Source organism: Ciona intestinalis, chromosome 8 (genome assembly GCF_000224145.3).
Source record: "Ciona intestinalis chromosome 8, KH, whole genome shotgun sequence".
NCBI classification, from domain to species: Eukaryota; Metazoa; Chordata; class Ascidiacea; order Phlebobranchia; family Cionidae; genus Ciona; species Ciona intestinalis.
In genome coordinates this window covers 1,965,739-1,987,674 of record NC_020173.2, presented here as the reverse complement: position 1 = coordinate 1,987,674, position 21,936 = coordinate 1,965,739, and the positions used below count along the sequence as shown (strand labels likewise).

At 35.5% G+C, this 21,936-nt stretch overlaps 4 protein-coding genes across 5 annotated transcripts in view; 2 read left to right on the top strand and 2 right to left on the bottom strand.

Annotated features, from left to right (window-relative positions):
- Nucleotides 1-138: 138 nt before the first annotated feature.
- LOC101243070 (N-fatty-acyl-amino acid synthase/hydrolase PM20D1-like) lies at nt 139-3,663 on the top strand. The gene is made up of 6 exons (XM_026835511.1): nt 139-324; nt 777-897; nt 1,248-1,409; nt 1,840-2,017; nt 2,272-2,371; nt 3,059-3,663. Exons 1-6 carry the CDS (start codon nt 275-277, stop codon nt 3,189-3,191), a joined length of 744 nt encoding a protein of 247 aa, XP_026691312.1. The 5' UTR covers nt 139-274; the 3' UTR covers nt 3,192-3,663.
- LOC100177113 (phosphatidylinositol 4-kinase type 2-alpha-like) lies at nt 3,645-16,558 on the bottom strand. Of its 2 annotated transcripts, none has more exons than XM_018812984.2 (12): nt 16,410-16,558; nt 16,001-16,086; nt 15,628-15,696; nt 14,923-15,171; nt 14,358-14,518; nt 11,125-11,275; nt 9,493-9,693; nt 8,935-9,066; nt 7,787-7,940; nt 6,204-6,371; nt 5,263-5,396; nt 3,645-4,997 (listed from the first exon to the last, which is right to left on the bottom strand). In XM_018812984.2, exons 1-12 carry the CDS (start codon nt 16,474-16,476, stop codon nt 4,761-4,763), a joined length of 1,809 nt encoding a protein of 602 aa, XP_018668529.1. In that variant the 5' UTR covers nt 16,477-16,558; the 3' UTR covers nt 3,645-4,760. The 2 variants fall into 2 exon arrangements, with proteins under 2 accessions (XP_018668529.1, XP_002129036.1); XM_002129000.4 differs by having other exon boundaries at nt 11,125-11,278; nt 16,410-16,557.
- Nucleotides 16,559-16,805: 247 nt separating this feature from the next.
- LOC104265895 (protein archease-like) lies at nt 16,806-17,747 on the top strand. The gene has a single exon (XM_009860968.3). The coding sequence runs from the start codon at nt 16,933-16,935 to the stop codon at nt 17,413-17,415; it is 483 nt and encodes a 160-aa protein (XP_009859270.1). The 5' UTR covers nt 16,806-16,932; the 3' UTR covers nt 17,416-17,747.
- LOC100184951 (transcription initiation factor TFIID subunit 5-like) overlaps nt 17,642-21,936 on the bottom strand; it is an 8,258-nt gene continuing 3,963 nt past the window's right edge. The window contains exons 7-13 of the mRNA XM_009860970.2: nt 21,094-21,262; nt 20,545-20,692; nt 20,075-20,167; nt 19,266-19,435; nt 18,690-18,823; nt 18,148-18,325; nt 17,642-17,922 (exon numbers count right to left, since the gene is read on the bottom strand). Coding sequence (XP_009859272.1) covers nt 17,711-17,922; nt 18,148-18,325; nt 18,690-18,823; nt 19,266-19,435; nt 20,075-20,167; nt 20,545-20,692; nt 21,094-21,262 — 1,104 coding nt within the window. The 3' untranslated portion in view covers nt 17,642-17,710. The remainder of the gene's footprint in view (nt 17,923-18,147; nt 18,326-18,689; nt 18,824-19,265; nt 19,436-20,074; nt 20,168-20,544; nt 20,693-21,093; nt 21,263-21,936) is intronic.

Below are 21,936 nucleotides of genomic sequence, written 5' to 3'. Positions count from 1 at the left end.
CTAAAGTAACGAATTGTTATCATAAAACGTTTCATATATATCATGCTTGCAAATACTCTACATTGCAAACATCTAAAGCTTGCTATCTTTTAATTTTTAGTTCCTACTAATAACCTACAAAAGCTTTGTTTTATAATAAAAAGTATATAAAAAAAAAACAAAAACTGATATTTCCGTATTACAATATACAACGCGTTCATGCAGGGTCGGCGTCACCGAAAAGGGCTCCCTCAACTTGAACATATCAGTTCGTGCAGAAGGTGGCCATTCATCCATGCCACCAGCACAGTCGAGCATAGGAATCCTAGCTACAGCTATCAGCAGGTATGGTCTATAATGTCACCATATACTCAGTGGGTAAGCGTGCCTGTCTCTATAGCCCAATAATAAGTAATAACTTAGAAATACCTGAAAGTTACATTTGTGCAAACTTGTAAGCGGACACGAGGTGTATGAAACAGAACACCCGTGTTATAGCGACTGTCGTAGCCCTGACACGCGAGGATGATAAGGTTAATATATATATATATATATAGTAGGGTGGGGGAAGATTGGACAACTTTAGAACATAATGTCCGAATGTTGTGATCGTGGTTTAAACGATTAACAACAGACCATGGGAGTCGTGAGGATACATTTTATAATACTTTAAATGTCTTTTGTTTACTACCAAATGGGACAAGAAAAAAAATGAAAAGTTGTCCCATTTTCTACCACTCTACTATAAATTTAAATAATCGACCAAATTTAGTCTAACGCGAAATATTAAAACTTAGGTTGGAATCCAATCCTCACCCCTTAATATTTGACGAACTAACGGAAGATTTTGTCGAAAAAATAGCTCTGGATCTTCCGTTCCCCCTTAACGTCATATGCTCAAACATTTGGATTTTTAAAGTAGGTTGAATAAGAAAACAACATGTGAATAATAAATTAACATTGCATGCTGTAGCTTACGTGCTTTGGCAAACACGTAGTACTTTCACACATTTTATAAAGTTTTTCGAGTTTAAGAGACTGATGGTGCCGTTTTAAGGCAAAGATTTGTCAGTAAAAACAATTCATTAGACTTAATTTCTGAGTTCGTATTTTATAGCACTTGATCTGTTACAAAAATCTCCTAACTTTATGAGCAGTATAGACCAGAGCCAGACATGACTTACTTAAAGAGATACGGCCTTATAATACACATCTATCTCTATATTAGCCCGTGGGCCACATTCACAAAATTTATTTATCATTTTCAGCCGCTTATTAAATGGGTGCTGTCAAAAGGCATGACGAAGTCCATGATACAAACTACAACTGCAGTAACTATGATACACGGAGGGTTGAAGTCCAACGTCATACCACCATCCGCATGGGCGATTGTCAATCACCGCATACATCCAAGTCAAACTATTCAACAGGTGAAAACTCGTTATGTTTATTATGTAGATAACAGTCTGCACTGTAGATTAACGTTTATAGGTAAATATAGTAATGGACAGACAGTTTGCCCAGCATACAATGCGCCGCAGTGGCGAACTTAAAAACCCTAGCCATGCAGGTCTTGTCCATCAATAAACCGTTCGTATACGAAGCTTATGAACGTTATACAAGGCCAGATACTTGTTTAGACCGTTCAGTTATATTAAATGTAGGTAAAAGGTCCTTGTCGAGGACTTTGGATTTAAGCTAGAATTGTCCCATTACCCCAACACCAATGCTGCTTATCTACGTTGTTCATATACTAGCACTGCGATTAATGTGACTCCATCCTATACTCTATCTCCGACACAGTGTTTACTCCATATACAACGTTTGATTTCCTGTTTATTCGACGTTTCTAAATTCTAGATTATTGACCGTGATATTGCTGTTATCAACGACGATCGAGTTCATGTGGAAAAGATGAAAAACTTTGTTGCCGCTGAAGCGCATCCTGTATCTCCACACGATCCGACCAAGGACTGGCCGTACCATGTGCTTGAAAAATCTGTTCGCCAGATTTACCCCAAGGCTGTGGCTCTTCCAGGTACGCGAGTGTTAAGTTTTTCGCGTAATAATTATTATAAATAGACCGAACATATAGTACTGTGGCGTAGAATGGGACATGTACCTTCAACATATATATAACACTAAAATATTCTGATCGTGTTTTAGAACAATTAACAACGGTGTATGCGGGGAGTCGTTAGGTTACGGTTTTTTAATTCTTTGAATGTGCTTTGTTTACAATCAAATGGGACGTATTTGTTTCGTCAAATTTAAACAATATTCTATTTTCAGTATCCATGGTCGCTAACACTGACACAAGACATTTCCTCGACTTCACGAAGCATATCTTCCGTCACAACCCAGTCAGATTACATGTCAAAGAATTGTCAATGTAAGTTTACACATATGTATATTCAGCAATTGAAAAAGTGTATACCATACACACATTGAGTGTCATTTAACGACCGTTTTGCTGTTGATTCCCTTCTCTTTGTATAGTTTCGTTTAATACTATCTTCGCTATTGTTTCAAAGAGATAAAAAAGTATGCTAATAATAAAATTTGTGTTCTAGTGTAGTATACATTGCAGTGTAATATAGTAGGGTGGGGGAAGACAGGACACTTTTAGCACACGATAGCCCAATATGTCCTGATCGTCTTTTAAACAATTAACGACGGTCTATGAGATTCGTTAGGATACGGTTTTGTAATTCTTTATTTGTTTTATGTGTACCACCAAAAAAAAAGAAAAGGTGTCCCATCTTTTTCCGCCCTACTGTATAGTAGGGTGGGGGAAGACGGGACATCTTTTCATTCCATTTTCTCGTCCAATTTTGTAGTAAACAAAGAACATCAAAAAATTATTAAACCGTATCCTCACGACTCCAATAGGCCGATGTTAATTGTTAAAAAAACGATTAGGATATTTAGATATTATGTGCTAAAGGTGTCCCGTCTTCCCCTACCCTACTATATATAAAAACGTTTTTTTTTGTATGGTTTATTTAGGAGTAAAATTAATTTATTTTAGTATAGTTTCTAAGACAATCTAATTCTAAGCATTTAAATGCAATTACAGGATACACGGCCGTGACGAATTTATAACAAGATCAAGCTTCGAATCTTCCATAAACTTTTTCTATCATTTGATGTTGAATGCAAACGAAAAGGGTGATGTTCTTCCACCTCTAGAACATACTACTGAACTATAATGTTAGCAAATATAGTAGGGTGGGGTAAGATGGGACGCCTTCTTCATTCCATTTTCTCGTCCCATTTAGTAGTAAACAAAACACATTTAAAGAATTATAAAACCGTATCCTCACGACTCTCATAGACCGTTGTTAATTGTTTAAAACTCAGAGAATTATAAAACCGTCTCCTCGCAACTCTTACAAAGACCGTTGCTAATTGTTCAGAACACGATCAGGATATTTGAATATTATTTGCTAAAGGTGTCCAATCTTCCCCTACAGTGCTATCCATCTTGTTTTCTGTAGTTGCAGGACAGGTGTTACTTACATTGCATTCCCTCAAGCACTCTATACTTTGTGTTCTCGCTATATTCTGTGTTCTTCAAACGCCTTCGACCAAACTATGCATAATCGTCTAATTAACCTTTTATTACTTGCTGTATGTTGTTACTAGTGAATTAACAATTCAAATAAAACGTTTGAAGTTTTATTGGGTGCTTTTTCCTTAACAGCAATATATATATATACCCCTCTGAAACGTTGTTCAGATCCATTTAAAACTGGTTCTTGAAAAATGCGCCAATGACCGCAACAACAGCTAGAATACACGATCTATATTCACAACAGGTAAACCCGAAGTGCAATTTTACAGTTTAAATACACCATTCGTGAAACAGGATTCGGTTATAGAAACACAGTTCCATAATACATCATCTTAATATTCCAATGCGACTTTAACGACCACGAGTATAACGCCCAGTGACCAGTATTGAAATATAGAGCGCATGACTTGCAATATACGTTTCCAATACTCATGAATTTGAATGGCGTTTGAGAAGTTAGGACTATTAGTTCTCTAGCCACGGTCTGCATACTCTGTTTACAACACAGAAAACTATACCACAACCGTACGAGGTAACTCAACGTGACAAAAAGTGAAAAGTATTTGTAGATATTCTTCGCTAACAACTCAATGTAGCGTGGTGTAGACTTGAGCAACGTAAAATTAAAAAACCACACAGCTTTTGAAAATAACTACAGTAGGGTGGGGAAGATGGGACACCTTTTCATTCTATTTTCTCGTCCCATTTAGTAGTAAAAAAACATTTAAAGAATTATAAAACCGGATCTTCACGACTCCCACAGACCGTTAGTAATTGTTTAAAACACGATCAGGATATTTGGATATTATGTGCTGAAGGTATCCCATCTACCCCCACCCTGCTATATAATGAATTAATGCTTCATCAGTATAACTATATAGCGACTGTGGTGACTTACTGCACCACCCGCATTTACAAATAGAATAAGTTAATATCTCAGTAAGAAAACAAAATGCGGATGCGTGAAGTGCGATTTAGAATTTAAACTGACTTACTATGGTTCTAACTTACTGACTACAGTTCTGTCATGTACGGGATTGCCGAATCAAGATGCTTCCTAGATTTCGTGATGATTTGAGAGAAAAGAATTGATTATGGGAGCTCGTGGTCCCAATTTATGGCCGCCATTTTCGATCCAACAAGCTTCAAAGATCAGTAAACTTGGGCAAGAATTGCAGTGGAAAGAAAAAGTCAGTAGCACGTCTCAGCACCAAGAAAAGAAAGGTTTTCTGTCTTGAATTCGCTGTGAGAAGTGTTCGGTCATTGTACGCAGTCTGCCGCCTAACGAAAGCTCCCGGGTTTTTTCAATCACAACAGGTCGCATGTTAACTATTTCCTCTGGTGTGTTGCCACCGTTCATACCTTTACACAGGTTAAGAATCTGCCCGCGCATTACCGCCATCTGCCGGTCGAACAACGACCGATCGAAGCCTTTATCTTGCTGTGTTAAAAAGGGATTATAAAATCAAATCAATCAAAGGCAGGTGTTTCTTAGTGGACCAAATATTTTTAGTTATTTTATCGATTATATTAATCCAACAGCGCACAGCATTTAAAATGTATTGTTATAAAATAAAACAATAAATAAACGACGGTCGTAACAACACAGGTGTTCTTTTTCACACACCTCGTGCCAGCTAACGATTTACCCCGTATGTAACTTAGGGGCCGATTATTTTTTGGACACGGCAATACAAGACGCTTACCGAGAATAACTCGTGAAGTTCCGTAGTCAGAGACTCAACAAAATGCATGTCAGATAATTTGTCTAAAACTAAGTCCTTTGTCTCTTGTGAAAAAGGGATTCTAGCTTCTGGCAACCAAGTCCAATGGTAAGGATCTGTAAGTGTTGGAAATTTCGTTAATTAATATGTTTTGTGTTGGCCGTTATAGGTTGGTTACATATGTGCATTTTCGGCCGTCGCCGTGGCCTCTAACCCAGAGGTATTGGATTCAAGGCTTGTCGCTGCTACCATGTTTCCTTGGGTAAGTCATACATTAAAAAAACAACAAACAATCACCCACAAAGGTATACTTAACTCGTAAGCTGGCATTAGGTGTATGAAACAGAGCACCAGTGTTTAACGACTGTCGTTTTCCGGCCAAGCGAGGATAAAGTAAGTTACATTAATACATTTATTGGGGGCGTGTGTACAGAAGTCAAATTACATTGCTTAAACCCCGTGGTCACTGTTACGTTGCGACGTTGGGTTACATACCTATTGTGGGCGTATTACTTAACATTAATTGGTTAAACCAGTGGTCACTAAAATACAATCGTCCACAAAGCTACATATGTGGCAACTAAAAAGCTGGCACGACGTAAATGAATTAGGGCACCCGTGTTATACCGACGTTGCCCCGACACGGAAAGTAAATAAGTAACATTCATTTTTAAGCGATAATTAACGTTTTTAACAGCATATATACGACAAGCCTATTATACGGTATGAGGATAAGGTATTATATTAAAACTAAATTTTCTATAAAGACCAAAAAAGTGCTTCTAAAATGAAAACTATATGCTAAAGGTTACTAAGCCTTAGTATAAGGTATCTTGGTATATTAATACGCCACTTAATATTTACGATAGCCTTGCAATCGATGCTTATCACCCAAAAATCTATATTAAACAATTCAAACTTACATGCTCTCCAAGAATCTGGATGTTTGTATGGGAACGCGAGACCATTATCAATCGCTGCTATTTTCACTATAGGCCGTGTGACCATTGACCATTCAGTCTCAGGAGCGTCGTTTTCGTCATCGATATCAGGTTTGTCGTATCTTATAAGCCAGTTGTCGTTACCACGGTCTAAGGGAAAAAATAGAGTTTTTATAATAAAAAATGACAAAAATAATCACCTTATAAATTGCTCACAAAGTTACATACGTGGTAGCTCGTAAGCGGGCGCGAAGTGTATGTTAAAGAAAACATCCCTGTTATAACGACTGTCGTTGCCATTCACGCGATGATAAATAAGTTACATCCATTCGTTAAATTCGTTATTTTATAGAAACTTTAAATGGGTGGTAAGTATGAAACAGAATACATGTGTTATAACGACGTTCGTTGTCCGGTCACGCGAGTAGAAAACAAGTTGCATTTAATCTTATATTCAATAATTTTTACACACTTTAAAAGTTTAAATAGTTGCTAAAACAGAGACGTAATAAACTATGTTCCGACAACTTAAATGAGCCGTAACTTTTATTAAGCGACGGATAAGCTTTGGCCCTATGGCTGGACAGAAGTATGCAAAATCCATGTTGAAAACGAGATTTTAATTTACACGAAAACAGACACTCTGCGTGGCATGATTTTACGACCACGTGCTGTCTCGTGGTGTGGCGTCACAGCGCTGGTAAATATTGACCAAACACGAACGGCAATTACATTCACAGTGACAAAGGACCGTCCTGTTTTATTTGGAGCTTGGTTTAAATTTAAAGTGACAGCGAACCAGCGAACGCAGTGGACAACCAGCGTTATGAATTATTGATTCAGTTGTAATTTAACAACTAATCAATGAAATATGGGCATTTCTGGGCATTTTTAAATTTTTAGTGTTTAACATTTGTGAAACACTGTACTGTATACAGTATGTCGACATTTCAAAAGTCCTTGATTTAAACTCAGAAGTTCTTTTTTCATCAGGGGTAAAAATATTAATCAATCACAAATAATATATGGTAAATTGTATGCAGCACGAGGCATGTGAAACAAAACACTTGTGTTATAACGACTGTCGTTGCCCCATCACGCAAGGATAAATATGCTACACTTGATCAATTATTTAACATGTTAAAATCCCAATATACAACACACTATACCATATATAGAACATTCAACCAGAAAATTAAACAAAAAAAATTCACAATTGCATATTGTCCAGCGCAGCACAGTTGGTTAGCATGCCTGCCTCGAACCCAGAGGTAATGGGTTCATGGCTCGTCGTTGCTACCATTGTGGGCAAATGTGTCAATGGGCAAGACACTTAATGACAATTGCTTCAACCCAGTGATCACTGATGGGTAGTCCAAACTATCAGTCATTCTAAAAAAAAAGAAAAAAAAATCCACAAAAAAATATCACCTACGAAGTTACATACATGGTAACTCGTAAGCTGGCACCAGGTGTATGAACACCCATGTTATAACGACTGTCGTTTTCCGGCCACACGAGGATTAAGTAAGCTACATTCATTCTTTCATATAACTGCCACAAACCTGTATTTCGAATGATGTAATCTAAAACTACAAGTCTTTCAAACTGAAGTTGGTATTCTCTAGATGTGTGAGCTTGTAGAGGATCGGCTTCAAACTTACGAAGCCAAAACTCAGCGTCTTTGTAACCTTCCACATAGGTCTGCATGGACCCAACCTGTGTATAGAAACCTTGGTTACAAATCACACATATATAAAGGAAAATTGTGCTACAAATTATACACCCAATCTCTACTGTGTTTTATTTTTAATATGTTTTATGATCTATACCAGGGGTGTGCAACCTGTGGCCGCAAAGAAAAGTTGTGCGACCACAAAGCCAGCTGCATTTTTGTCACTAATTTATTTGATGTGACAAGAAATTTGTATAGCAGTTTTCTTTCTTTTTCTGCGTCCAAACTTTATATTTCTGAGATAACCCCCTTCTAATGTTATAAGATCAAAGACAAAATGAATCTATTACTGGTCCATGCAAGCCTGTGTAAAATAAACGTACGACCCTCAGGTTTACCCAGTAATTTATACTTAGCCCTTCTACAATAAAGGTTGCACACTCCTAGGCCCTCATCCATACCATTTCTTATTATTACGAAATAATACAGAAAGTAAATCAATACATAGATTTAATACAGGTTGCAAAATTTAATGTTGGTTGGGAATAAGATTATTTTGATGATTAGTGATAGCAAAAATGAGTTGTATGGCCAGATAATGGAGTTTAGATTACATAACTAAAGGATTACAGGCTTAACAGTTGATTGATTGCCATCAGAGGTAATGAAATGCAAAGATCAACCTCAATACCTTGTTGATTGATATAATATATGATTCACAATATTCTATTACATAGGTTAGGTCCTACAGCATGACACGCCATGGGACCCGAGATTTAGGCCAGAGTTGGCGCAATACCCAAACACCCAGGGTACTACCGCATGGACCCCACTACAAGTTGAAGCCTGTCGCTTCCCAGAAGGTTTTTAATGGTAATGGATGTAAGATCCTCCCTTGACAGTCAAAGACAGAAGCGCTGGACTATCGTTTACATGTGCTGGACATAAACCACGTACACACAATATACAATGACCCCAAATACTAAAGGGCACATTCCAATGTAAATATATGGTGCAGGCAAACTATGCAACACCTACCTTTGGTGGAAGGCCAATCCTGTGGAACTTTTTCCCAAATTTAGGAAAGTGTTCTGACGTATATTTCTTTGTTTTAGTTTTGGCGCGGTCGATCGGGTTATAATTGAATGTTTCGCTTGCCAAGTGAACAACCTAAACATTTTATTAGTTATTGTGAATCTTGCAAAATAAAATAGTTGCTTAACATGGGTATGCAATATGCATATATACCCTGGAATAAGTTATAATATCCTTTTTGAACATTCTTGAAATTAGTCATTATTGGTGGTATAAATTAAACAATAACATGGAATAAGTCTGAATAGCTATGAAACAGCAAGTGGATTGATAACAACTGTCCGACACTTAACGGCAATTGCTCCAACCCAGTGGTCACTAATGGGTTGTCCAAATTATCAGCCATACATAAAAAAAATAAATAAATCCCCCAAAATTATCTTATATCACAGAGTAATATACATGATAACTCGTAAGCTGGCACAAAGTGTATGAAACACCCGCGTTATAACGACTGTTGTTTTCCAGCCATGCAAATATAAAACAAGTTACATTTCTTACTTTAGTTTTAGGAACAATACTAAGACCAAGTTTGGAATCGATAATTGACGCTCCGGCTTCTGATAAATAACCTTGGTTTGGAATGAGACAACCACGTCCAAAACAACAAGGACAACAAGTCTTATGCATCCACTTTGTCCATTTTGGATTCAATTGACCGTAAGGTTCCTCGTTCTTAGGCTTGAAAACACCAATGGTTTTCTGCAAGAAAATGGTTTAAGATAAAGTTTCAAGTTTAATCTTGAATTTTTTTTTCTTTTTTTTTGTTCTTCAAATGTTAGTTTAGGTTTTCTTTATTAAATTTCTGTTTTATACAGATTTATCCTAGAGCCTTCAAGGCGTAGAATTTAACATTTTTTACCTCATGGGCACTTTTTGTCGACAGTTTATTTATTGCACTTTAGGACTCAAAGAAATAGTAGTACTGGACCGATGTGTGTTGCAGTTAAAGTTTATATTTTCTGTGATTAATTTGACACATACAATATTAACAGACTTAACATCTGACAAATACAATAATAACACTTTCAGTTATAAACATCCGGTGCCGTAGCACAGTTAATTAGCAAGCCTGCTGCTAACCTAAAGATAATGGGTTCAAGGCTCTTTGCTGCTACCATTGTGGGCGTGTGTGTTCTTGGGCAAGACATAAAAAAAGGAAAAAATCCCATTAAAAATTTTAAAAAATGAAAAAAGTATAATGACCCACAGGGCCACAAGGTAACATACATGATAACTTGTAACAACTGCCGTTTCCAGTAACAACTGCCGTTTCCAACCACGCGAGGATAAAGCAAGTTACATTCATTCATTCATTCATTCATTTATGCTTTGCTATTTAAAATACCATTTAAGATTCAGCATTAAAATAAAACTCAAAAAAATAAATTTCATTTTACACCTTAGTAATTAAGCAGAGGTGACATTTCCTCAGGTTTAGAAATCAAGATATTGATTTGAATAACCCTTAATAAAAGGGTAAGGAATCGATGGACAACCTCTAGAGATGTGGTGATAAATAATTTAAGTAGATGCCGGAACACACTAACATAATGGATTTGCTTCTGTAAGCTTGTACGACCTTAAAGCATTAACATGATATTTTATGCTCACTACTTGTGATAAAAGTTTACATAACAAAATCAGTTTTATCAATGTTGAATAAACATGCTTGCTTACATTAAGAATTTAAGTATTTTTCAAGAAGTTACAATAAGAAAATACCTAGCATATTCTGCATGAGCAAAGTCTATAGTAAACTACAGCAATAGACCTGATTCTTGGTTAATATTAGGCTGTGTTAAATTTTGGCAGCAGTCCGCGGAGGTCGTGAGGATAAGGTTTTATAAATTTTTAAATGTTCTTTGTTTACTACAAAATCAGACAAGAAAAGAGAATGCAAAGGTGTCCCATCTTACTATATATATATCTTTCATTATAAAGTTGACTGGACTTAATTTTTGCCTGTTAAGTTTCCGTAGCATCAGATTCTTACTGCCTACCTTTTCTACCATAAAAAAAGTCTACCGTACACAAGTACAACTACAGCCTAGATTTTAAGCATTATTTAGCTCATAACCTAGACCCAAAGGGCTAACAATTTGGACCGAATCAAGTAAAAACTAAACCTACCTGATCGACATCTTTGACAAAATAACTTCCACTTGATCCTTGTGCGATTCGAACGGGATAAACTCCTCGGTCGATTGCTGTTTCCGCATTTCGTACCAAAGTTTGGAACACAGAGTCGTCCGGAAAGTCATTTATGAACTCCGCATCTAACCTGCTGTAAAGTAATTGAGTCAGTTGAAACCATAAAAAAGTGCCAGTGGTTTTATAGTTTTTTAAGCTGTTTTTAAGATATATAAAACTTAAAGTACTAAGTAGGATATGTGAAAAATATTGGTAACCACAGTTGTTGTAGTTTCAGGCATAAAGTATTCTGAAATATATAAATATAAGTTAATGTACAGGCTGCAGTACCAGCATGAGTTGCGCAATATTATTTTGAAATGATAATACATAATATGTTCTGTATGCTTACCTATCATATTCAATTGGATATTCACTGTTAGACTGGTTGTCTAAAGGCAAAACGGACGATTTAAATGCGTCCATGCATTTCCTTTATACAATTAGCACTATAGCAGCTAACAGATTAGTAATTATTTTTCAAACACAATTTTAAACTGACGTTACTACTAACTCCTAGCAAAACAACAGAACACAAAGTCTAAGTATATATATAATAATACATTTTTTTGAACAGACACTGATGTGACTGCAAACCAATAGACCTTTTCCACTGCTTAAACAATTATGTATGCACTAAACAAACCTTCAAATCCTTCGCTTTAAAATAAGGTTAACAATTTGGCCTCTTATTGGCTAAATGCTCTAACCACATCACACATTATATAGAAGCCTTCCTATTCAATTGAAACCATTTCCTTGCCATAACAATGGTAGCTGGGAAGGGGTGGCAACATCACCACTACGGAAGGTGATTTCATAAGTCACAAGCACTAATGATGGAGCTGATGCAATACAACGTGGCATGAAACTGCCAACTCAGTTTCGGTTCTAAAACTTAGAATTTTTAATTATGTGCCTTTTTTTAAAGACTGTAAAGTACTTTTTTAAAACTTTATGCTTTTTTCTTTTCTTGACTGTAACATTTTTTTTTCTTTTTTGATTTTAACAAGTCAATCTGAATGCCACAGCAGAAATTAATAATTGTTTGTCCCAGTGTAGCGACTCACAGGTTTTTTTTTATTTTTTCATGATAACTTTGCATTGAATTCTGAGTGTTATACATAGTGCCTTTTATAACTTATCTGGTTCCTTGCCTTTATATTATACAGATTCAGAACACTAAAACCATGTCTCCTGGCAACCAAACTGTTAAAATCTATTAACTTCTTGTATTATCTCTTAGCTAATATGTCTGACACTCTGAACTGTAAAGATACAATAGAATACTAACAAATCGTTTACAATTAACCTTATCCTAATGTACTGGGGAAAAATATTGAAAACTATGTTTAAAAACCCCACACAACTGAAATCATTTATATTTAAAATAGGAATGTACCGAAATAAACGCTGTGTTATGAGAGCAAACTAGGCAGGATATCCTGTAGAGTATACACTAATATAAAGTGCAATAACACTCATAGTCATATACAATAGAAGGACTCTATACTACAGAACAAGCATAGCACTAAAATCAGCTTTAATAGATATACAAAGATTTCATACTCAATAACTCGAAAATGTTGAACCAAATATGTAGCACAATGTTTACTAGGAAATACTATGTTATGTTTCCGAATTAAGCACTCAGGTTAGGCCGTTGTTGGTTCTAATGTTTACAAAAAACAGTTCGTGCCTATCTGGCTTCCTGAACAAATTGCTAAAGCTATTGTTAAAACTTTACTTCACTTACAAGTTATAGCTTGGTAAGGTTACATACATTAAACTTAAAACTCTCTGCTTTTAAAAGCTGTTCCCTGCAAGTAACACATGCGGTACTACAGGTCTACAGCAGTAGTACTGCTATTGATTTCAGAAGCTGTACTAACACAACGTCACTGCTCTAAAACGTTTTGGAAAATTCGTACCGCATGCTAAGACTGTTGAGAATACAAACACTATTCCCATGAGCAACTTACATCTGCTGCTTAGGTATCCTAACCACAAAACTCCAGCTTAGGCGTTGCCCGAGGCAATTTATGTAGATACACAGTGGATTAATGTGTGCTAAGTTGAGTAACACATTTACATTGGAATGGTAGAAAGCTTCAACAAACAGATAAGAGTATTGTTCAAACAACCTTACCCACAGTTACAGCTTACAGTTTCATTAAAAGGAGAAATTCATATTCAGCTTTCACAACAAAAACTCAACTCATCTTGGCATAAAATATACATGTATCCTGGCTGAACTAATAAAACACAAGGATGTATGAGCCAGATATATACTGTGGTATAGTGAGATACTGTAAGCAAATATTACAATAAATATTAAACACAACTGTCTAGGTAATGATAAATGAAGAAATGCTATACAAGATACATCCTGTGTTTATACAAATTTCCTGCTTTTTCTTATGAAATTAAATAGCCAATTACTTAACCAGCATACGATAACACAGAATGAGATATATATACTAACCAGCATACGATACACATGAGATTTAATATATACTATACTATAGGAAACTATTAGAGGATATTCCACTCATAAACTGGTTGAGTGCTAATCTCGAACACTTGTATGTTTGGAAACATCTACACCAAAACTGAATAAATGACACTTCAGGAAAAAATCAAATACTGACAATTCTAAGCATTGTGTTTTAAATTAAAAGAAAATTTTGCAGATTTAAAAACAGACCATAATTTTGTAATATATACTACACCATGTAAAAATAATTATATATATATAATAAGACTTTTTAAACAGAAACTAAACCAACAAAATATAGAAAAATTAGGGTATAATTCTTGGTGCAATTAGCCATACAACAAAAAAGCTATCCTAAAGGAGTCTCATCCCCTACCCTACCCTATTATTACCTATAATACTGCAAACATGTTTATATATTTTATAGCCTAATAAACAAACTTTTTAACTAACATAAACAAGCTCATTATTGATATGAAAACCACAGAACTACATTCAAACTACTAAATCATTACCGAAACCTTACTTTGAAAGAAATACCAAAATTACTACCGAAACCTTACTTTGAGAGAAAATACCAAAATTACTACCGAAATCTTACTTTAAGAGAAATACCAAAATTACTACCGAAATCTTACTTTGAGAGAAAATATCAAAATTACTACAGAAATCTTACTTTTTAGATAGCAGTGGTTGATTCTCCCCGGAAGGTGATCGCGGAGGTGGAAGCCTTGGTGCAAAGGGTTGGTTGGGGTAGGTGGGTTCTTCGTGGATGATATCTTCATCTGGGAATGTTACTTGTGGTTTAGCAGCTTTTTGCTTCACTGGCTTGTTCACCTGTTGATAATTTCAGTTTATAACTATATTATATAGTAGAGTGGGATAAAATTCTTTCCAATTTCAGGTTTTTTCATTTTATTTTTACATTTAATAGAAAACAAAAATTTTCAAAGAACTATAAAACCGTATCCTCGCGACTTCCATAGACCGTTGTTAATTGTTTAAAATTTGGTCAAGATATTTGGATATTATGTGCTAACAATGTCCTGTCTTCCCCCACCCTACTATAACTTTAAAATACAGCAAAATATGTTTACATTTTATAACAAAAAACTTTTCAACTAACATAAACAAATTCATATTAGGACATTAAAAAACTGATTTGAATTTCGACATCAAAATGGTACAATTTCGTACAACAATATGTTTGTGCATATTATATACCTATACGAAAAACTAACCTTTGCATATACATTTTGTTTGAGTGCTTCCGTTACATCCTCTGACTGTTGATCAGCTTGTAGAGATATTTTTTCAATGTGTATGTTAGCTTCTACGGTTATATCTTCAACTGCTTCTATACCTGATCTAGTTTTACTGAGGTCTGTGAATTCATCATGTATTCCATTCACAACTTCACTATTGCTTTCCATAGCTGACTCGAAAGCGTTGTTGTTGCTGTTGAGAAGGTAAAGGTCTTCTTTCTTGGCCTGTAACCAAATTAAACAACCGTTAGCACTGCTTCCATCTTCGTAACCAAATATGTTTCAAAGAACTTAAATAAGCCACAGGAGCCTAAGAAAACGCCAAGCTGTTTCCGGCACTAGCACAATGGGTTTTTGACATTAGGATTGACAGATGAACTGTCCCTTACTACAATAGAACGGTATTTATGATTCAGACTCAAACTGTTTAACTTTTTTTATTTCTTAGGTGAAAAAGAAAACATCTTGCACAGGTGATAAATAAAACTGTTAACATTTACCTAACACCTATTTTTCAGCCAATAGCAATTTAGTAATCTTAGCCCTTAAGAATGAGATGAAGGTGCATCTAGGTAGGGAGGTAGGGAGGTAGGTGTAGATGTGTAAAGACAGCTTTTTAAAAGATAATTGCTACATTGGAAATAATCTTGGGATAATGGTATGAACTATGTGTCTATGTACCTCGTTATTTACACTTGACTTTGAACTGTTGAAAGGATTATTTCCAATCTTTGCCACCTCTGTCATTTTCTGTAGGAAATCAATTTATATATTAATACAGATATGCCTATTTGCCTATTGAGTATAGAGTATGTATAATTTAGAATTAAAAAAAATACACTTTTATATAGGGAATCCTTCAGCTGGTGACTAGTTACAATTTTGGTATCAAAATGTTCTCTAGGCCCATGACCCATCTGATATCCATTGTATAACTTTTTTCTTAAAAAGTAGGGGGTTCGTGTCCAAAATTAACAATTTTAAAACCAAAATTTTAACTGGTCACCAGTTAAAGGATTATTTTAAATGTACAATAAAGAAATAATAAACATACACTGGAAGTAGATTGATTACAGAGAAGGTCTACTTGCGTTAAAGGACCGGAACAAAATATAGTATTGTCTGGAAGTAGCACTGTATCTGCGCAAAAACACAAGCTGTTATGTTTTTTGTTAAGATATGTTAAGTTATTAAACGCAACAAAAATAAAGTACCATATCTATAATGGCTTATTGTTTGTATGCTAGGGGTATTGTAGGCATTAAGGCATATTACTTTTTTAACTTTTTTTCTAATTATTTGTACATACGCTTTTAACTGTAAGCGTGTTATAACAACTGTTATTTTGTTGCAATATCCTGTCCTTTGTTTGAATATTTTACAAGGAAATTGAAGGGACAAATAAAGTTATTATTAAAGGATATTAAACAAATAACCACAACAGCTTTAAACAAAACGCTTACCACACTCCGGCTTAGTAGTGTCCACATATAGGTCTATTAAGTTTCTGTTGGAGCTAGTTGACGCCATCCATCCATTTGTTTAGGATAAAAAACGTGATAATACTCAATTTAATCTGAATACAAAAATTTGTTGAGTTTTAATTTAAAGTATATAATGCTGATTAGTGACTAGTTTCTATTAGGTTAAAGTAATGTTACACATACAGAAATCACTGCCAAAACAAACGTTTTTCTTTCCGGATACATAAGACATAAGATACGTACTGAGCGCTCAGTTCTTCAAACAAAGTTTAGTAGAAACGATTTATACTTAGGGGAGGATTAATTGCAAAATTTATAGGATCTTTATAAATCCTATGCCCGAGTAAATACATAGACATCACATATTTCAAAATATTACATCATCCCTTACACCATTCATGGCAATGTGTTTGAGCAAGTATATAAAACGGTATATATTAGTTTAAAAAAGCGAAGTTGCTTTATAAAAGCTATCTATATTAACTGATCATATCGTTTTGTTATGGAAGAAAAATTGCCCGCGTACGAGGAGAATACGTCGGGATATCATAATGTCATAAAGAAATTTGAATACCTTGATCATACAGCTGATGTGCAAATTCATTCATGGGGCGATAACATTGAAGAAACCTTCGAGCAAGCGGCTATGGCAATGTTTAACTATATGACAGATATTGACGGCGTCCGACCGGTTAAAACGGTTGAAATAACGGCGGAGGGTACGGACTATATGTCGCTGCTGTTTCACTTTATGGACGAGTTTCTTTTCCTGTCGAGTTGCGACGATTTTTTTATGGCAAGGGAAATAAAGATCACGAACTTTGATCGCGAGAACTGGCGCATGGAAGCGTTGGGTTATGGGGAAGATTTTAACCAAGAACGGCACGGTGGGAAAGGCACCGAAGTGAAAGCAATCACTTACAGTGCAATGCAAGTTATTGAGAGTGAAGCAAAATCCGAAATCTTTGTCATTGTTGATATTTAATAAAGGGTAATGATAAACATAAGTATCACAACGACCCAAAGCAAGAAGCCTTCTCTCTTCATACCACAAGGCAACAAACTGTATTGTACTGGTGTGGTGTATATGGGGCACAGGTTTATTATTAGTACCTAATCCATGCATATTTAACAATTAATATTTCATTGTGTTTAAGATGACCTAAAGTTTTTGTGATACTCCTTAATATGCAAACTCATTAGGACCAAAATAAGGGTACGCAGTAATACGTTTTATTTCCTTTTTATAAAATTTTAACACAATTAAAGCAATATTACTGTCAGCTGTTTGAGAAAACCCCAACAGCTAGTAACAAATTTCGTCGCGTAAAATGGAAATGTAATATTGGCGTTGATTTTGTTGGGTAGTCAGAAAGAAGATAGTTCTTGTCAGATATCGTGGCATGCCCTCTTTGCATGCCAATATCATCTGTGTCAATGTCCCAAACTACTTGTTGGAAGTCCCAGATTTTTACGCAATTGTCAAGACCACCTGTAACACAACAGTTGTGGCCATGTGTTATGTGGGATTTAGGTGTACCACTGTCATTGGGCGAAATCCCAGTTCCATAAAGACATTACATTGCTACAAAACATTCCAAAAATAAATGGAAATCAACAATAGCGGTTTAAAACTGACCTATAAAATGGTAGTTTTTCTAAACCAAAATGAACAGGCCTTAATAAAGCCTAATGTAGTATTAAGGTGTAAACTTGCCTGATGCTAAGACTTCACCATCTCTGCTGAATGCTAACGTGTGCACAGTAGCTGTGTGGCCTTTGAATTGACCTATCATAACTTTACTTGAGATGTCCCACACAAGAACCATGTTGTCCTGGCCACCTGAAGCTAAGTATCTTCCATCAGGTGACCAAGCCAGACACATGACAGGTTTCTGCAATTACGGAATTTATTTTTAAAAATAGTTTAATGTAATTAATTACAGTCATATTTGTAAAATGTTGGCTCCTACTAGCCCGGAGTTTACGGGTTCAAAGCTTGATGCTGCTACAATTGTAGGCGTGTGCTTTTTTAGTAAGAGATCAAAGCTTTATAGGCAATTGCTTCAACCTATTGGTCCCTTACAGCATGTCTAAACTGCCAGCCATACACTAAACAAAGGATAAAAAAAAAATAATCATCCACATAAATAAGCTAGATTCATTCATACTATGGCATCACTTTTTATATATTACAGCATGTTGTCTCATGACCAAATTTATTTTTTTGCATATTAAAAGATTACAAGAAGATTTTACCTTGTGTCCAGTGAACACACGAACACAATTTCCATTCAGCACATCCCATACTCTTACACTACGGTCACTTGAACCAGTAGCAATGTAGTTTGAATTATGATGGTAAGCCACGCAATCCACATCTGACAAATGTCCTGCAATTGTGTAGATGTTAAAAATAAAAGCGAAATTGATGCTACAATAGTGTCGCAGTTATAGCTACAATATTGTTGCAGGTATAACTTTATTCTAATCAGGTAAGGTCCTTGTTGGAGACCTGAGATTTAGGCCAGAATTTGCCCATTACCCCAAACTGTAGTTGTAGTACAGTAGGGTGGGGGAAGATGGGACACATTTAGCACATAATATCCAAATATCCTGGTCGAGTTTTAAACAATTAACAATGGTTTATGGGATCCGTGAGACCGTGAGGATATGGTTTTATAATTCCCTTGAAAATAATGTCCTCTATTTTTCCCCCCCTACTATACATACTAACATGATTTACAAGTTTTTTTTACAAAATTAGAAGGAGTTAAGCGTTAGGAGAATATTGCATATCAGTCATTCTTAGCACTGCAGCAATTATTATATAACCTGCAAATATTCTCAATGGTTGATGATGGTCAGTCACCCATATTCGTGCCACTCTATCTTGCCCACAGGATGCGAAGTAGTGACCATGGGGACTGAACTTAACTCCCCATACTGGCCAAATATGTCCTTTGTATACCATTAGATTTGTCCATGTCAACAGACTCCATAATCTATGCATGAAAGAAATTAGACCAGTGACTGTAACTGTTACTCCAAAAACGTGACTGTAACTGTTACCCCCAAAAAAAAAACGGTTTAGTGTATGATACATATTATAGAATAGATCACATTATATTAACTTTTTCAGAGTAACTGTATGAACCAGTGACTTAATGTAACTGTTACCCCCTAAAAATACACTGTAGTATATGATACATAATAAAAAAAAAAAAAAAATAGATATATACTCATATACTAACATATATATGTATGTAACTCATATATATGTAATAACTTAATCGGTGATCTTTATATAGTAAAGCAAAACTAAAGTACAAAGGTATTCATTACACAAGTTTTAGTAATGCAAAAGCAAGTGCCAATAGTCTAACATTTAGGATTTACAACAATTCAAAGTCGAACAGTGCCAATTAGCTTCAAGTGTTGTTATCACGCAACTACAAATTCAACAACCCATTAGTGGTCACTGGGTTAAAGCAATTGTCTAGTTCAGTGTCTTAGGGAACCACATATGCCCACAACGGTGGCAGCGAGAGGCCTGGAACGCAGAACCTCTGGGTTAGAAGTAGGCAAGCTAACCATTGTAGCACGATTCCAGACCTGATTTTTATACAAGAACATTCAATTACCTGACACTTCCATCTTCAGATGATGAAATAAGCAATGTCCGACATGGGCTGAAACTTAACGAGTATACAGTTCCACTGTGGCCGTATAAAGGTCTGATAAAAACGCAAAAAAACGTTAATCATAATATATAAACTTCTGGCTAGACCTTCATTTTTTAAAATTCTGCCTATGGCAAAAGGAAATGACGACAAAGTGTTTTTAGGGGCAACGAACAGACTTCTGGACTTCTTCATTTCACATCATATATGCTGCAAATGTGCATATACAAAATTTTTTAACACATCTAAATATGGTAAAAGCATCAAGGATTGTATTATTAGAAGAAGACTATCGCACATGATGGACAGAAATAAAAGATTAGTTTCAATACCAAAATGACACCCACAATGATAGCAGCGACAAGCCTTGAACCTAATACCTCTAGGTTAGAATCAGGCGGTTAACCACTTTGCCACAGCACCATACTTACTTGGATTCTACACCAGTACAATCATCCATCATTCTGTCGAATATATCGTCACCTTCTTTATCGAGTAAACCAAGTTCAGCAGCAGATTTAACGGATCGTAATGTCCGTGGTGTAAGACTCCATACTCGTATGTGGGAATCTTGAAAACCTAAACAAACAAAAAAACTTTAGATTGTAAATGTAAACTGTGCACCTTGATTGTATTACAACTAAAAGTTATAAGCAACATGCATTGGCTTAACTACTTGCATGTAATTGAAATATTAAACTAATATCTAAGCATTTAATTAAATGAAAATGTGAAGCTTGGCTTAGGCTTATAAAATAAACTACTTTTAAGTTTTGTTCATCGTTTTACGACCACTGGAAGATAAAGTAAGTTACATTCATTCATTTAACCTTTGCAAGTCACTAATTACACGTTCGAAAGGAAAACACAAAAAGCTAATTTTAAATGTAATAAAAAGATGTAAACCACTTTTCTATATTAATGTGATGCCTATAATATAGGTGACAGAATTAGGAATAGGTCTACACAATGATAACTACCAGCAGCAAGCAGTGAGGAGTCATCACATATATCAACAGCAGTTACACTTCCAAATGCATTAGTGAAAGTATAACAACATACAGAAGGGGACACCCTGTCCAGCCCTGCCAGTCGGATTCTCTTTAGGCTTTCTCGAGCTGCTGCAATTTTTTCCAGTTTATCAGCATCCTGTAAGGAGTCAGAGGGTATTTTTAACCATACACAAAAAGAATACAGTAAAATTATGATTCCTATTTAAATACGTATAGGTCTATAAGTGTTGAGTCTCTGGACTGGCAACAGGACAATTGTGGGCATGTGTGTACTTATGCAAGACACAAAAGTGACAAAACCCTTTTTTTACCCTGGTTCATGCAGATTGTTTAAACCAGTGGTTCTTAAACTGGGGGGCGCGACCCCCTAGAGGGGAGTGTAGCACTTGGAAGGGGGGCGCGAAAAACTATAAAATAAAGTGTTATATGTCTTATTACAGTGGTGTTCAAAAGGCTTAAATACGACGCACGCAAAAGTTAAATTAAAATAGCAAACCTTTAAGTCTGAATTGCTATTATGTCTTAATTAATTGCCAGACAAAACAATCGCTATTATGATGCATGAATCCCTATTATTTCGTAACAAACAGTCTACCTGGCTAAGAAAAACATGGCAAATATAAGGCTGAACTATGACGCAAACGTAAACGGAACGGTTATTTGATTTCACTTTTGCGTTGATCGCGAAAATGTGTTTTACGCAATAATACAGGTACAGTCAACCAAGGGGGCGCGGTTTAAAGCATGTCCAATATGTCAGGTTTGGCTGTGGTGGATTACGGCAGAAATTAATTGAACACCACTGTGATA

What these genes read in the sequence shown, in the direction of transcription:
- LOC101243070 (XM_026835511.1), top strand. Translation starts at nt 275, where the DNA reads ATGCCACCAGCACAGTCGAGCATAGGAATCCTAGCTACAGCTATCAGC. An exon ending in CAAACATTTGGATTTTTAAA is followed by an intron (nt 898 to 1,247) that starts GTAGGTTGAATA and finishes TATCATTTTCAG; the next exon opens with CCGCTTATTAAATGGGTGCT. An exon ending in CAAGTCAAACTATTCAACAG is followed by an intron (nt 1,410 to 1,839) that starts GTGAAAACTCGT and finishes TCTAAATTCTAG; the next exon opens with ATTATTGACCGTGATATTGC.
- LOC100177113 (XM_002129000.4), bottom strand. Translation starts at nt 16,476, where the DNA reads ATGGCGTCAACTAGCTCCAACAGAAACTTAATAGACCTATATGTGGAC. An exon ending in TTACATCATTCGAAATACAG is followed by an intron (nt 6,372 to 7,786) that starts GTTTGTGGCAGT and finishes TTTTTCCCTTAG; the next exon opens with ACCGTGGTAACGACAACTGG. An exon ending in AACTTCACGAGTTATTCTCG is followed by an intron (nt 4,998 to 5,262) that starts GTAAGCGTCTTG and finishes TTTTTAACACAG; the next exon opens with CAAGATAAAGGCTTCGATCG.
- LOC104265895 (XM_009860968.3), top strand. Translation starts at nt 16,933, where the DNA reads ATGGAAGAAAAATTGCCCGCGTACGAGGAGAATACGTCGGGATATCAT.